General features: G+C 33.8%; 1 protein-coding gene across 4 annotated transcripts in view; it reads right to left on the reverse strand.

The window, feature by feature from the left end:
* LOC120345325 (protein GREB1-like) overlaps nt 1–16,650 on the reverse strand; it is a 76,407-nt gene that overhangs the window by 12,331 nt on the left and 47,426 nt on the right. For 3 of the 4 annotated variants that reach the window (XM_039414729.2, XM_039414731.2, XM_039414728.2), the window contains 21 exons: nt 15,655–15,866; nt 14,835–14,907; nt 14,126–14,292; nt 13,202–13,322; nt 12,632–12,745; nt 11,215–11,462; nt 10,239–10,365; nt 9,266–9,359; nt 8,658–8,750; nt 7,925–8,075; nt 7,277–7,392; nt 6,640–6,814; nt 5,977–6,102; nt 5,833–5,895; nt 5,244–5,356; nt 4,321–4,505; nt 3,685–3,793; nt 3,325–3,401; nt 2,776–2,900; nt 1,722–1,834; nt 814–966 (listed from right to left, as the gene is read on the reverse strand). In XM_039414729.2, the coding sequence (XP_039270663.2) occupies nt 814–966; nt 1,722–1,834; nt 2,776–2,900; nt 3,325–3,401; nt 3,685–3,793; nt 4,321–4,505; nt 5,244–5,356; nt 5,833–5,895; nt 5,977–6,102; nt 6,640–6,814; nt 7,277–7,392; nt 7,925–8,075; nt 8,658–8,750; nt 9,266–9,359; nt 10,239–10,365; nt 11,215–11,462; nt 12,632–12,745; nt 13,202–13,322; nt 14,126–14,292; nt 14,835–14,907; nt 15,655–15,866 (2,755 nt within the window). The remainder of the gene's footprint in view (nt 1–813; nt 967–1,721; nt 1,835–2,775; nt 2,901–3,324; nt 3,402–3,684; nt 3,794–4,320; nt 4,506–5,243; nt 5,357–5,832; nt 5,896–5,976; nt 6,103–6,639; nt 6,815–7,276; nt 7,393–7,924; nt 8,076–8,657; nt 8,751–9,265; nt 9,360–10,238; nt 10,366–11,214; nt 11,463–12,631; nt 12,746–13,201; nt 13,323–14,125; nt 14,293–14,834; nt 14,908–15,654; nt 15,867–16,650) is intronic. The other variant, XM_039414730.2, reaches the window with a different exon arrangement.

Here is a 16,650-nt window from a genome sequence, read left to right on the forward strand (position 1 = left end):
ACACAGATTGGAAGAATGCTGAATGACTACACAATTACACATACAGTGATATCTCGGTAGCCGAACATAATTTGTTCAAGATGTGGTGTTTTCGACTACCGATTTGTAGCCGAGTACCGAACCATTTTGCTGTAAGAAACATTGGTAATGCACTACCGAATTGTTTGAGTGTTGAGTCGTTCGACTACCGAGGTATCGCTGTATATACAGATAAATATTTGAGCATTTGCTATCTAATACATAAAAGGTATAATTTATATTTTAACATTTTTGTAGCATTGAGTTATCGCCAAAAAACAACAACACTAAAATCGGGTTGTTTTACGTGTGTGACCATCAGAACGTCTTTGTGTTGTAAAAAATCTATGTGGTGTATAGTTTAAGTGTTGGTGTTGTTGTGTGAGTGTTGAATGTATGAATGAAGATAATAGATATACTTGTGAAATTAAGATAGATTCACAAACATTATTGATTTTATGGTACACAAAATTAAAATTGATACTGGGCAGTAATTGTATTACATATCTGTGTGTCTGGCTGACTACATAAAAGTTACTTGTGAGCGAACCAGTAGATGCATTTGCTTTTAACTAAAAGGAGATATGCTTAAGAAAATGCATTTAAATTTATTTCCTCATGTGACTAACTATGCGTGTCTGTTTGCAGTCTGCAGCAAAGGTTATTTTTGATAAGACAAAAAAACACATTTGCTTTTTAACAAACAAGAAATATGATTTGCAGTCTGCACTGAAGTTTATTTGTGGACAGACCAGCATTATGCTTCTCAAGAAATACAATGAAAACAACACCAACCTGTTCATTTTCTTCATAAAAATACAACATGCCAATGCAATGTTGGTTCGAGGTGAAATCACCGACAATATATTTCTTGGATTATTAAGAACAGGAATTGTTCTGTCAGGATCTAGTGAATCTGGATGGCCAGGGAGAGGTTTAGTCCATTTCCTGTTACAATGAAAGAAGAAGAAAATATTAACATAAAAAATACCACACCAGAGACAGAGACCAATGAAATGGTACCATTTTATGTATAATTCCGTCCGGTTTATTAAATTGGCAATTCATAAAAAGTTCTAAAACCCGAATAATCAGTAATTAACAGTTTTTCAACAAATTTTATATCAATTGTTTGTAATTTTGGTACAATTCCCAGTACCCCCAACGGCCCCAAGCCAGTCTTATCACCCAGAAAAAGCTAGGTCTGAGAACAGTTATGTGTATTTAAATAAAATGATAATTGAAGCTTTTCTTGAGATATCATAAAAAGTTAAGACAAAGCAATGGTTAATTCTAGGTAAATCAATTCCTAAAGCAACAATATATTCACATATTTGAAAACGTTGGAGTTAAATAAACATGAAAAAGACATTTTTAATTAAGAAGATCGCAACTCCAGAATCAATCCCCTGGTTTATCCTTAATAAAAACACACTTCATTACTAGGCACTCCCATAGTGTGTGTACCATAATTTTATTCCGATTTTCTTTATTTTAGTTCTATTATGAGTTCGGGGACTGTCTGTGCCAACCAAGTGAATATATCCCCCTGCCCATAGGCTTTCATCCCTTTACACAACTTGATGTAAAGTAGGCGAACAAAATTAGTTACCTCCATATTTGTACACATACTTCTGGAGCGCCCATTAATTAAAGCTCTCCATGAGTGTGGGTATAAAAATCAATTCTAGCAATATGCGAACCTCAAATAATCAGCAGTCTGCACATTGTTCAATCTTTCACTGATAATCGGACGAGAATGAGAACTCCATTCACACGATGAATGAGGCGGAAGATCAAAGAACTTCTCAGTTCCCTGGAAACATAAGGACATAAATCTAAACATACCGTATTTGCTCGTTCTGTAGCCCGGACACATATTTTTTTAACCAAACCCACTAATCGAGCCCTTATTCAAACCGGCCCTAATTCAAGCACGGGCGCTTGTTATTTTTAAAGTGAAATTATAGACAAAAATATATAAAAAAACATATCTATATAGATAAGATCGATCGTTAAAAACTTACAATAATTGATATATTGTCATTTCCAGTTCTCAAGTATGATTTAAGAGAGAGTAACGAAAGTTTTGACTTTTTCTACGCACCGCAGGTACAAATCCGCAAAAGAAGAAAAGTTTTGCGACGCCCTATCAATATTGAAAACGATGCACTAGCCCTCCCATTGTTCTCTACCACTGAAAAATCAGCTTTTACATCGGGCGGGTATTCGAACACCGGCCCCTATTTATTTTTATGTTCCGTTCACACGGGCGGCGATTCAAACGGGCCGTTAATCAAGATCGTGCGGTAAAACGAGCATATACGGTATTTCTAGTTATATATAGCCAATCAGTGGTATGTGTTATTTCTTAAATTATCGTGTAATTGATAGCAACAAAATCGTCTTTTGATTTTCTAATAGCCTCAGCTATAAGCATGCTCCACTATTTTCCTTCTCCCATCAGTTAAGTTATGTCTCGTAGAAAGTTTATGTTGACAGTATTCAAGCTACCTCAATTAGCTCATTTACTAGGAAATTCCTGAACAGTTATGTGGAATGCATGCAATATGATGCTATTAAAAGAAAACAAGGTTAACATTTTGAAGACATAAACCCTTGGATACAATGTACTAAAACTTTGTGTGAGCAAAGAACTTTGATTGCCTCGATCACAATATTTATGTACATTGAAAATTGTACAACATGACAATGGTGTGAATTGAGTTATGAAAGCAACAAACAAAAACGACTTACTTTTATATAACTTTCAACATATGAATGCATATTTCTTGTCAATATAATTTGAGGAATAATGAAGTCTTTTTTCAAATTTTTATTCTCTAACACTGATTTGGATGATGATTCAGTGATCTGGTGACCTGGAATGAAGTAAAATGACCAGGATGACGCTGTGAATTGGTTTAAATAGCAAATTGATTTAAAAAAAAATTGGTTCATTATTGACGTGGAAAATACTATACTAAGTTAAATTTATAGGCTTAATTTTTTTATAACACTTTTCCAGCACACATGAGGTAGCAGCCTCCATATTTAAAATGATGAGATGATTCTACGGATTGGTTTTACAGGAAAAATACTTTACTACATTATAATTATTAGTCTAATTTTTTTATTACACTTTTCCTCCACACATGGCGGTACAGCCTCCAGATTTCTTTCACGCTGATATATAAATAAATGTTGATTAAAAAACTACAACTTCTGATATTAGTGTAATTAAAATGGCTGATACAAACATTTTGGCGAAGAAAATTGAAGATTAATACATATAGATATGCTTACTTCTCTTTCTATTGGTCTTCTTTTCATCATGTGTCAATTCATCAGAGGAAGAATATTCTTCCACTTCTGCTGTTTTTCTAAAATTTGAGAAAATGTTTTATAGGTCGTACAAGTACTAAGCCAGGCCACAGAAAAGGGTTAAATGTGCAAATTAACCACAGCTTAACAGCAAATAAAGTCACAAACAGCAGTAAACTCCCTTATCACCTGAAGGTATTCAGAAATAATCTCCAAAGCACGGTAATACAACAATACAATACAATTTTTCCAGCCTCTATAAGGATCTCTCCAATATTACAATGAGGAAATCTAACAGTCACAAACGAACTTCTCTCTACTCATTGTACCACTCATACTCACTCTGTTGTTTGCTCAGCATCTTTTTCATTGAGGCTTTTCCACTTGAGTTTATTTTCTTCACTTGAATCTCCAGAGTCTTCTGAGAAGGTATCCATTTGCAAAGATCCTTCTAAAGCAAGATAAATATCTACCATGAGTTGCAAAATTTCGCTCACATATGAAATGGAGATTTTTTTATTTTGAGAGTTGTAAAATTGCAATTGCCTTATCTAAAGCAAATAGTCTCAGATAAGCCATGTATTGAAAACCACTTTTAACTTAAATATGGAAACTCTTTATTGTTCTCATGAAAATATACATTAAATAAAATAATCATATAGGCTTTCGAAAACGAAATTTGGGTAGAGCAAATGACTTTTAAAGTAAGGTAATTAAAGATTCGATTGCAGGAATTCAGATCAGAGAAATTAGCTACTTTGTAATTCACTTTTTCAGTGAACTTCACAAAATGAGATGTAGTGTAGCTCATCAAATGATATCTGGTAAAGTTCTAGCCCAAAATCAATTCAGAAAATTTAGAACTAAAATGAATGCAAAGGAACACACACTATGCAAAAATAATGAATTATAGATAAATTGATATTGTTAGGTATAGTCAGACATCTGCTAAAAAAAACAAATTATAAATGATTATACCTTCGCTATCGCTTCTTGCTTTCTTTATTGGAGGTTCATCGGTAGATTCTGCTGATGTTGCATTGATTTCACACTCTGATGCAAGTACGGACGAGTGGGCAAGAGATAACTCAGATAAGATAACAGATTGATTGAGTGATTCTGAGTGATTAGCTATCAGTCGAAGATCAACGTATCTCAATGTACTGAAAAAAAAAATATATAAAGATATGATTCCTACTAATTAGCACATTGCTTTTGTCACAGCGAAGGAATGGATTCCTTGAGTTAAAACATGCACTATTGTGACCACCACTGATTGACCCATGACAATGACCTCATCAATTTCGTCAAAGACTGGAGTGGAGAGATATTGACTATATCCTTTGGAGTCGTGCTGCTTAAAACAGAACTCCAAAAAAAAAAAAAAAACACAGGAGATATTAAAAAATCTACTATTTATTAATCTACTATTCTAAAAATCTACCGGTATTATAAATACATTCTGAAATAATATTTTCGAATAAGAAATATCGAATACATTATAAATCGAGTGATTGTTAACAGAAATATTTGTACAAATCAATGCTATCACACAAATTACCAGACCCTGGGTGAGGTGGTGGGCATGGGTGTTGAAGAAGATATATTCAAAACCAGTGACGCATACCCGCAATTGTGCCCAATAGAGGAATAAATTTGGTAATGCAGAACAGTTGAGATAAATATTGCTTTGATCGACTTGAATTTATTATTTTGAAAACAGCCAATTTGATATATATTTATATAGAAGCAAAGACTATGAAAAGTCTTGTGATTGCGACCAGAACTTCATTTTTTTTCTGTTTGTACAAACTAGATGAACTGGAAAATTCCGACCTTTTCATCACAAAAATGAAAATTCAAAAATACTACATTTATTGTATTAGTTTCAAATTACAAACCTTGGCATCTGATGGCTTGTTATATTTTCCCCAGTATAAACCAACAACAGTGGAATGGAGTCGATATCTGACAATGTTTCTGGAATCCAGTCATAAGATTTGCCTTTTTGCATCTAAATATATTTGTTTCATATATTAACATCTGATTTTGAAGTAGATCATTTGATCCAGTTATGGATTAAGGGGTTGTTTTCAAACTTGACCCTTGCTTGCAACCCAAGTTCAGTCTACCAAAAGAAAGAAACCTAACCTTTTTCAAGTTTACTATTGTTTCAAGTTTCAATATGTCAGTTTTTATACAATATTTTTTAACATCTTTCACTTGTACATGCAGTTACTGCTACATAGGAATTACTATCTTTGGGAGGATCGGAATCATTACATTTCGGCACTGTCTATTTAATTCATTATATATATTCTGTTGAGGTGGGCATGTGATATGAATCTGAGATCTATAACCTGCCAAAGCCAACACTCTAACCCCTGAACCCTCGTACCCATTAGTGGCAAGAACACACTTAAAAAATCTTGAGAATTACAATATTGAATTGAATTTAATTAAAAATAACTTCTCTACTAAAACTCTCACCTTCAAGATTTGAAGAAAATATTCGGAAACGGTCGGTTTAGAATTGCTCTTATACAGCAGAACCTGAAAAAATAAGATTGCAGATTACAGGTGGAAATTGGATGTCGTGGCACAGAATAAATAATTAAGTTAATGAGCTTGTACCTCAAATGCATTGTCCATCTTTAATTCGCTTCTTGCGTTACTGATTTCTGATACAAAATATTTTGCTAAAGATTCTGAAGGAATTCGAAGTAAAACAGTGATGCCAGATTTGGATGACAAGAGATCCTAAAATAAAGAAGTAAGTTTTTAAAACTGCAGAATATAAAGAATTGAAACAGAAAAAAACAGCAATCAAAATGCTCATTTAAAATAAATTTAGGAATAAAACTTTGGTTATTAATTTAGATTTAAATATCATTTTTATGCATTTGGTCAAAGTCCACTGCTCAACACAGGTCACCACCTTAACCCCTCTTACTGAGGATGGTACAAAATAGGGTAATCTAATACCTAGATAAAAATTATATAAAAAAACAGTTTATTAATATGGTAAATCGTGCCGTCTGGAATGACTGCCATTCTAATTGGCCATGTCAGGTACTGGAATAGTTAATTCACCAGACAATAATTCACTTTCCAACATTTTTGAACACCTGATTGCAAAGAACAACTCCAGATGACTAGAAATAAAATATGTTATAGAATAATACCACACAACAGTAATATCGGTATTAATTAATAAATTTTAAGCCAAACTAACTTGAGTTACTCTACCCTCACGAAGTACATTAGAAGTGAACAACATATAAAGATGAAACAAACCTTTACAATAGAAGTCGTTATTGGTGAAGTTAAATTTTGAAGTTGATCGTTGTCTTTCGAATAACTTTCTCCGTTGGAAAGAACTTGGGCCGATGATAATACATTTGCCAGCGCAGCTATGTAAGACTGCGTCAAGATTTTTGTACAAACTGTGGACGAGTGAAAATGAGGATCGCTGAGAAAAATAATAAAAATTTATAATAAATTATAAAAAATTTGAATAAATAAAAAAAAATCACTTTCTTTTTGTATCAGAAATACAGTAAATACTTTTACTTTATTAACATTAAATTACGACAAAGAAAAGTTTCAGAATATATTTAATCAATGCAATGAAGTACAGGAGCTTGTCTTTGTGTGATCAGAAACGATCATATTACAGCAGAATGTCCAGATAAAAGTATAAATAGGATACCGGTATATTTGAATGTCAGAGAATTCCTCGGGCCATATTAAATCCTTATGCAGGCCGCGGTTTGGAAACCACTGATTTAACACAACACAAATGCATTGTGATGCGGTTTGGTTACAAAACAGTATCAGAGCCAAAGTATATTAAAATATGTCTCCTGGTTGAAGAAAAGAATAAAATTGCAATAACAATGAAAACTTTTTTAAGTTGCTATCATGATCCCACCTTCCTAACATTGCTACTGATTCGGCTTCATGGTGGAGGTCATAGGTCAAATGACGATTGATATCCTTGAATGATGAAGAAAAACAGTGATCGACAAAAGTTGAAATATTGGCACTCTGTATAAAGAAATGTTAACAAAATGTTTAAACTTTGTGAAAAAGAGATAAATGATTAGGGTACTTCCATAGTGTGTGTACCAGGTTAGGGTTAGGCCATAATTTTATTCTTATTTTTCTTATTTTAGTTCTATTACGAGTTCGGGGGCTGTCTCTGTTAGCCAAGTGAATATATCCCCCTGCCAGTAGGTTTCAGTCCCTTTACACAACTTTATGTAAAGTAGGCGAACAAAATTAGTTCCTCCGTATTGGTATACATACTTCTGGAGCACCATATTGAATTCTGTTCAAGGAATATATAATAATTTTTTTTAAGAAAATAAAAATTCTGAACGCTATATTACATAGCAAAATCAATATCAATAAAACCTACCAAAATTTACGAGTTCGGAGACTAGCCAAGTGACTCCCTTAGTATTTCTACCTGAAATTATGGCCTAACCCTTACCTGGTACACATACTACGTTCCGGTGTCTGCCATTCTGGTTCAAATACTACGGGAGTACCAAATTTAAGTTCTAATATAACTTACCTCTTGATTAAATTTGGAAGAAAATAAAATATTTTGGGAAGAAATTGAGGTATTTTGGTTGAGTAAGGCATGTGGAATGTGAGTGCATGATATTACGAGAAGATTTGTGAGAGATTCTTTGAGCAAATTTGACCTCCACTCTGATCCAACACTAGAAAAAAAAAAAAAATTCGTTAGAAAATGAAATACTATTTTCAGTACATTGAGTTAGAGGTTGTGTAAAAGCAGTCATCTAGTTTTAGAGAGACATTGTGCTTTGAGAGTTATCTGCTCTATGGCCATAGGAAAACAACCTCACATGATACAGTTTCTAGTGATTTTATGAAATCTAAATTGATTCAATGTTAAAATGAGAGAGAGAGAGATGCTCAAATCAAAAATTCAAAGTTCTGCATGTACAAGTGCTTGACCTCACATTCTGTAATACACAAAACGGCAGTTTGCTTTTTAAATTTATTTTAAGTTATGCTCGCCTCCCCCAGGTATCTCTGCATTTTGTTTGTCTGTTCACTCTTTGTGTTGATCATGTCAGAGAACCGAGATAAAATGATTTATGATTGATTGATTTATATACATTACACCATCATTCAAGTACTTCAAGGCCAGGCGCAAACACACACAATTCTACTATACTTGGATACAAAATACACAAAACAATGCAATGTTCATGCATTCGACGAATCACTGATTAAGTTGAAGCCACACCTCTAACACACCCAAAAAGTTGAAGTACCTGTTAGCATCACAATGTAAATGAGCATCAAGATGAAAGATGATAAACAAAGTCGAATGGTTTTTCTTCATGTGTTCACATATAGCATTGAACCTAGAATTGTTAATAAAATAATATAACAAAGACAAAGTTTTTCGTAAGAGGAATAGAAGCAGGATACTATTACACATTACTCGTATTTGCAATTGATGATTGTGTATGAATAACCGTGAACATGGATTTAATTTGCAAACCCACGCAGAGTAATGTGGCAAGCGCAATTCTAACGCTTAGCACGATGAGTCACACCGCTAAGATATCATGACTCCTACTTTATCAGTGAAGATATCACCATGAATATCAGACAGTACATACAACAGTATCAGATATTAATAATAACAAATATTAATTTGAATAACGATTGAAAATCAATAAATTATTGCTGCCACCTAATAATATTCATGATATGTTTAAAAAAAATATTTCTGCAATTATCAAAAGCTAAAAATAATATTTTTCATTCGTACACTTGCTGTACATTGTTCAAAATGTCATTTTTATGGATTAACTTATTTAAACTTCCTAATTCACTCAGACATTTGATATGGTTTCTACATTATGTAACCTACCTTTGCTTTGATTTCAATGAAACAGTCAAAATTAACTTTCTGGCATCAGTAGTTGAAGGTGAGAACGATGAAAGTCCAGGTTCTTCAAGAAAACCTAAAACAAACAAAAAAAATATCTCAACTGAAATCTCAAAGTAAATTCAGTTTAGTAATTGTAAGTTAACAAGTTAGGGTGCTTTATTGAATGTGATTTGTATACCACAGTCAACGCCAGGGGAAAAAAACAAATCGAAATATGAAACTATCCAATAAATATTGATATGCACCAGATTCCCTAGGTCAGTGCTCTTCGAACTTTTTCGTACCACACACGAATAAATCCTAAATTTTGTCGTGGCAAATATGAACTATGAAGTTGGTAGATGTGCCTAAACTGGGAAGAGATAGCTATACAACAATTTTACAAATTTATATACTATAATAACAGCGTGTGTGTGTGAGGATGAGTAGAACATTGCCTACATCAAGAATGATAGCTTTAGACCAGTGGTGTGGACAAGAAGAAGAAGAAGAATTCATACATCCCGCCGTGTCACACCAAAAATATTTTTTTTCCATGCGGGAAAGGCAAGAGTTGAGATGGTGGGTAGTACTTAGCCTTGCAGTAAAAAAGGGCAAAACGGCGAAAGATTTAACGCAGGTTGCTTCAGACAATTATGGTAATATAGAATGAATCAAGTGATTTTAAAAGTCTTTTGTTAAAGCACAAATCTTTCATATCAAACTTATAGTTGGGGAAAAGGAAGCGTGAGGTAGAGTAGTACTAATGGATAACAATAGAAATGAAAGTATGAATACACTCAAGGGTTTTGGAACAAGAAGCCCAAAGAGTAGTAGGCCTACATACTATTGTAGACAACATTAGAAATGAAAAAATAAGAAACAATAGAATGTGAATCCCGGCCTTCCTTCCATAGAACATGATTTTTCATGTCAAACTTACAGTTTGGGAACATTTGTCCTAGATACGTACCTGATTTGTTTATATCATTGATTGTTTCAGATTTGAAAACTTCAGACTCAGGTAGTAAGAAATAAGGTTGGACCGAGGTAAATCTTGAGGAATCGAGTTTGTTATGATCTTCACAGAGAGATGAGATCTAGAAAAGAGAGATTCAAGATTGTAGATATATAGTTATGAACTTTTGACATTTGTAATATTTTTAGATTTAGCACTCAACACACAGATATCTCAGACATTGTCAATGTCAAGTTAAATATTCAAAGTATATTCAAAAGTTGAAAATATTAGCTATATTTCATTTTTGATCAGGATAGTTGCTGATGGTACTCAACTATGTTTTTTCGATAGAGTAGTGATCTCGACCTGTTTACCATAAATCAGTCAAGTTTTGAAAAATCATTGTGGATCCTCCCCCCCCCCCCCCTATTTTGAAATGTAAAAAAACAAGCATTTTTCTGTATCATACATAGCAATTTTTCATAGTTTGAAACACTTTTTAGACCCCCAAGCCAGGTTTTACGGCCTCTGATCGAACCTGCAAGCTGTTACGGCCTAACTTGGCAAACATTTATTTTAGCAGCAATATGAAAGATTTTCATGCTTTTAATCTAATGATAAGCAAGGAGTGAACACTCATTTTTAATCCTGGCTTTGCCCCTGAACTCATTCCTCCCCAACACAGCTCAAAATACACAACGAGAATGTCGGTCGGAGACTCATCGATCGAAACTGCGGTTTCGATTCATGACTCTATAGTGACACCACGTGGTCCATCACTAATTAATTAATACCTCGCTAATTATACGACATAATTCATCCAAAATCAATAGGCTTCTGGTCCGAGATATGATGAATGCACATGCAAAATTTGGAGCAGATTCAACCACGCTTTCGTGAGATATCGCGTGCATCTAACAGACAAACAGACAAATACCTATCAACATACTTACCGATCTAATAAGCGAAACATAATAAAAAAACTTACTTTAGAGAACAATTGGTCAGCAATACAGGTGACATATTCATCCTTTGTTGAGGTTACTATTTGAGTTGCATTGTTGTTTTCATCAGCGGAAGTGGGTGAGGTAGGGGCAATATATTTTCTTGTCGAGCTCAGTACTGGGCTTGAGGTATTTCGAGTAGATAAAGGAAGAAAAGATGTTCTTATGTCATGGATGGATCTCTGAAACACTATGGACGACATCTCAGTGATGTAGGTATCAAGTTTTATCGCTGAAATAGAATTTGAGATTGTTTTAAATTGAGAATTATAATGGTTCGGCATGGTTCTGATATATAGAATAGGATTTACATATTTATCCCGGGGGGAGAGGAAACTGGATAAGACGACTTAATCATATTGAGAACATCGGCCTCTCGTCCAGTTACCAGTCCATGTCGGGTATGGGATTAGTTTTAGTTATATATTTGTTTTCGGAAGCATGGGCTTGATGGTGGAGGAAACCGTAACCGATGAGCGGTTACGTGAACCACCATACAGCAGTGAGGAGTCCAGCAATCCTCTCGCGCATAACTATTCCCACATGGGATTCGAACCAGCGAACCAACACGGATCAGATGTGTGGTGGCGAGCGTATTCCTAACGCTTAACACGATGCGCCACACTGCCGAACCTATGACAAACAAAATGAATGAGAGTGCTGGGTGGCCCAAATAAAAACAGAGCCCAGATTATTTGAAACCAAGCGTTTTGGATTACTGAAAATTTTGGGTACAATCTTATACAAACATAAGTTTAAATGTTATATATATATATTTCTTCACATTCAAAGAAATAATTAAGAAATTTTATGGATTCTGTTTTTTTCATATATTGTGGGTTTCACATCTATCTCTAAGTAGTTTGTCAATATTTGTCTCCAACCTTTCTCCTACGCAAGGAAAAATTCTTGTCTTTAGCAGGAGTTCTTTGTGGGTGCATGGTAAATTACTGTGCATTGTTATATTGATATTTCACTAGCATACATCATATACAGTGATACCCCGGTAGTCGAACACAATTTGCTCAGGATAGCTGTTCGAGTACCAAACTTTTTTGCCATAAGAAGCAATGGTAATTATTTTAATTTGTTCTTACGCATACCAAAATACCCAAAATTAACAAAACATGTACTTAAACAACAATAAATATGTAAATGTGTACATAATGATTATAAAAATATAAAACAATTTTGTCTTAGTTACTGTACGTTTGTGCAAATTTCGTGGGCTCTATGGGGTACTGCAGAATTTTTGAATTTTTTACCAGACCGAAAAATTGAGTCATTCAACTAACGAGGTATCACTGTATATGCAAAGAAAATGTTCATTTTAACCTCTGTATTGTTAGGAATAAAACAAACATAAAAAAATGTTCATTTTGACCCCTGTATTAAACAAACCTGAGGATATGTTGTTGATTTTTTCAAGATTATCTGAGGTAGATGTTTGTTTGATGATTTCAAAATATTCATCGGATGTTAGTAAATATTCACGAGTTAAACGAGACGTATGACCTAAAAAGTAAAAAAAAATAATTTTGTTTTGTGTCAATTTTAATAAAAATAAATAATCAAATAACATTGAAGCAATAGAGCCATATACGATATTTCATCGCTTTTAATAAAAATATATGGCAATTGGCAATATGGCAAATCACGACCTTTTTTTCAATAACCAGTCAATGTCAAGTATGGGAATAATCATTTGTTTCAAATTGCAAAGGGAATTCATCGATACAATATATTGTTTTGGCCCTCACAGAAGTAAAAATACTCAAACAATTACTGATTCAAAAACAACAAACCTTGTTGAGATATATTGAGAACTGACTTCATAACAAAATGGAAATTGTAAAGGGAATTTATGGACACCCTGTATAATCAGGAGTCAAACCAGTGAGATCCTATTATCTTTCGGTTTCTCAGTATTGAATGAATCAACTCAGTATTTGAATAATAAAAACAAATTACCTGTTAGTAGAATAGATAAGTCTAGTATTGTATCTCCGTTAATATGACTGATAATATGGAAGGTTGGGCCACCAGGTCTCAAGTTAGCAATGCATTCATTAATTGCATGAGCTTGAGATATCTGAAATAAAAATGAATGAACTTAATAAAATAGTGATGTCAACTCGAGCTTAACTTGATATTATAGAATTCATCCTGGGACTTCTAAAATGATTCTAAATTTATTTATTTGCAGCAGAATTATGTCAATTTTCAATCGAAAGCAACTTCTATTTTCTGTACTATGAGAATAAGTCTTTTTCAAATAACCTCAATAACCAATTGTGCCCAAACTAAAAATACCTCTGGGAACCTCTGTATTATACTACTACACTAAACATCTCTTCGAGTATAGTATGTAAAATAGGTAAAATGTACTACAGTACAGCTACAGTACAAATTTAATTCCTTTTCCATGAGAAACGGACGTTCCCCCAAGCATCGACTTCCCTATTTACTTCGTAACATTGACCAATCAGCAAGATGGAAAAACTGATGTAACAATGGGTCTATTCGCATCCCCTCAGACACTTTTGTCACTAAGATAAATCTTCAGGCATGGTTGTGGACATTGCCTCGTTTTCACATTTTTGAATGCTATTCGTTAGTTTTTGGTTGTGTTTCGGAAATTTGAGTATGAATCAAATAATTCAATAATCATCCTGTATTCTTAACAAGAGTTTTAGTTTAATCGCAGTAATCGTAAAATGATGGTTTAAAACATATTCACCAGTTTACCAGCGCCAACTTGCGAAACCACTCATAAAATGAGCACTAAAAATCCTGCAATGGTGAAGCATAGAAAGAAATTTCTTGAGGTCAAAAGTCGGACGGGGAAAATCCATTAAACATAAATTGGCAAATAAGATTTAAACAAAGTCTAACCTGGGATATAACAACTCCAATCTTATGCATACAGTTACTGATTGTCATTCTAGCAAGCGAAACAACATGAGCAGTTGTAAGTTGAACTTGTCTCATGGATGACAACATCAACCGTGATCTGCCTAACCAAGCCGACATGGCTGCTGGTGTCGGAAAATCATGATTTTCTGAAAAAACGTGAGATAAATGAAAAACAATTTATTTAAACAAACAAAATAAAGGTACTTTAAAAATTCCAGGCAAAAGAAAAATTCTTTTTCTGATTGTACCGGAAACCTTTTCCCACAATCTCACAGGTGAGGAAGCGAATCCAAAAAGTCACAAACGACCGCTGAAATTCGATAGGCTTGTAAATATATGGGGTGTCTATAAAGTCCCTTTACAATTTCAATTTTGTCAGTTCTCAATGTATCTTAACCCGGTTTGTTTTTTTTAATCAGTAATTGTTCAATTATCTTCACTTCATTCAATCTGTGAAGGCCAAAACAATATATGGTATCGATAAATTCCATTCGCAATTTTAAAATTTTTTAGGACTTTATGGACATCCCATAATACACAAGCTTGGAATAGAACCACAGATACCAGATTGTACTAGTACAATTTTAGATAACAGCTCTGCAGCGACACTGACAATTGTAGAAATGCCCATCAGACAATAAGTCAAAAATTTACTGTAATAGATGCAATAAAAGTATGATATGCTTACCTAGAGATGTTAGATATTGTGTTGTAACCATGTAACAGAATTCTCTGCTCAATGGAGCAACTGCTGAGTGATGCTGAAACAAAAAATATGTTCAACATATAAAAAATTCTCACTGAATGATGTAAAAAATGACAAAAACTCTGGTTGGTCGAAGCAAGAAAGAATTTACATCATACAAAAGTCTTATTCAGTCTTTTTTCATCATCTTTGCTATTTGTTAGAAGGCCAAAAGTTTGTTAAAACATGAATCTATCTCCACAAGTGTCATCCATATAAATTTGATTTAAACGAGTTTTTGCAATGTGTGATTTCTGTGGATTTGCAGTCTGAATTTGACGTTTTTATCTGGTGTTGAAGTCAGAGCAGGAGTTGTATTCTTGAATCCTCCAAATGCCACAATAAAAATTTTGAACACCACACTTTCGTAAGTTAACAATTGGAATGGGTTTGTCCTATTTTCAGCCCTAACCAATTGTGTCAAATCTTCTATTGGTAAATTGATCCCTTCAGATTTGCAGTCTGAATTTGACATTTTTATCTGTCAACGTCTGATCCCCCAAACGTCAAAAAAAAAATTTTTGAACTCTTTCGTAAGTTTAAACCAATTGTGTCGAATCTTCTATTGATCCCTCTAGCGACCCAGATGAAAGGGCAGAAATATGAGGAATGTAACTCCACTCCACTCAAGTTTTTGGACAGTTTGAATAGTTTATAAAAGATTAAATACTCATGTCACTGACCCAGAGTCTGATCTTAGGAGTTTTACCTCCTGAGTGATTCAGTGACTAAGATTCAATAACAGTCAAATATGAAAACTCACACATTCCGTCATTGCTTCTTCAAAACATTTGGTAAATGCATGAGTGATGTTGACGTTAGGTATGTTACTCTGTAGATGTTGCCACTCCCAACAAATAAGAATGAGAGGACGACCAACGTAGTTTGGAAGATTTTCTGGTAGTTTGACAGTGGAATTCCAGTCAGGATCAAGACGTGACTGTTGCAGTGTATCAGAGGTAGGTTCGGATTGCCCTGGAATTATACAAAAAATAATTTTGAGTTATTCAGTTCAGTGTTTGTTTCAAGCATAATTTGACAAGTAGACAGAATCAAACAGAATCGTGCATTTAAATTAATAAGTACCGTATATCCTAACATATAAGACGATTTGAAACTCAAAAAAGTTGCCCGACTGAAAGATCAGCTTATACGCACATAACTCTGATTGCACTAAAAATATGGTTTGTGCACGAATAACAGCCACAACTTTTACCAAGTTCTCGCGTAAGAGCGTGAACACACACACATGCTTGGTATGCTATGACAGTAATAACAGTGATAATAACAGGTGATTGGTTGTTATATACGTGATCGCTTGCGCAGGGTCGACTTATATGCAAATTTTTGATAAATTCACTGTTTTAGAGCTGTTTTTAAATGGCCGGCTTATATGTGAGGATATACAGTATTCACTATTCATATGATTGAAAAGTAAGAATGAACTACAAAGTACAATTTTTTAGTCACAATTTTCTTTCACTATCAAGACCACAGAAAGCGGAATGACAAGGTCCAGTTATTAGTTCGTTGAAGCATGATATAATATATATTAACATTTCCGATGATATACAAGTTTTGCTAGAATATAGGCTTATTCGTGTTGAGATTACAGATGGTAAAGTATTCATCATTTACTATATCAATACATACAAAAATACATGTATTACTTTTTACATTCGAATGTTTACTATTAGAATCGATGTTTGAAGCGTTGCAACAAGTATTTTTAGCCAGAGCTGTGTGTAAAAAGGATGCC

Source organism: Styela clava, chromosome 8 (assembly GCF_964204865.1).
Source record: "Styela clava chromosome 8, kaStyClav1.hap1.2, whole genome shotgun sequence".
NCBI lineage: Eukaryota > Metazoa > Chordata > Ascidiacea > Stolidobranchia > Styelidae > Styela > Styela clava.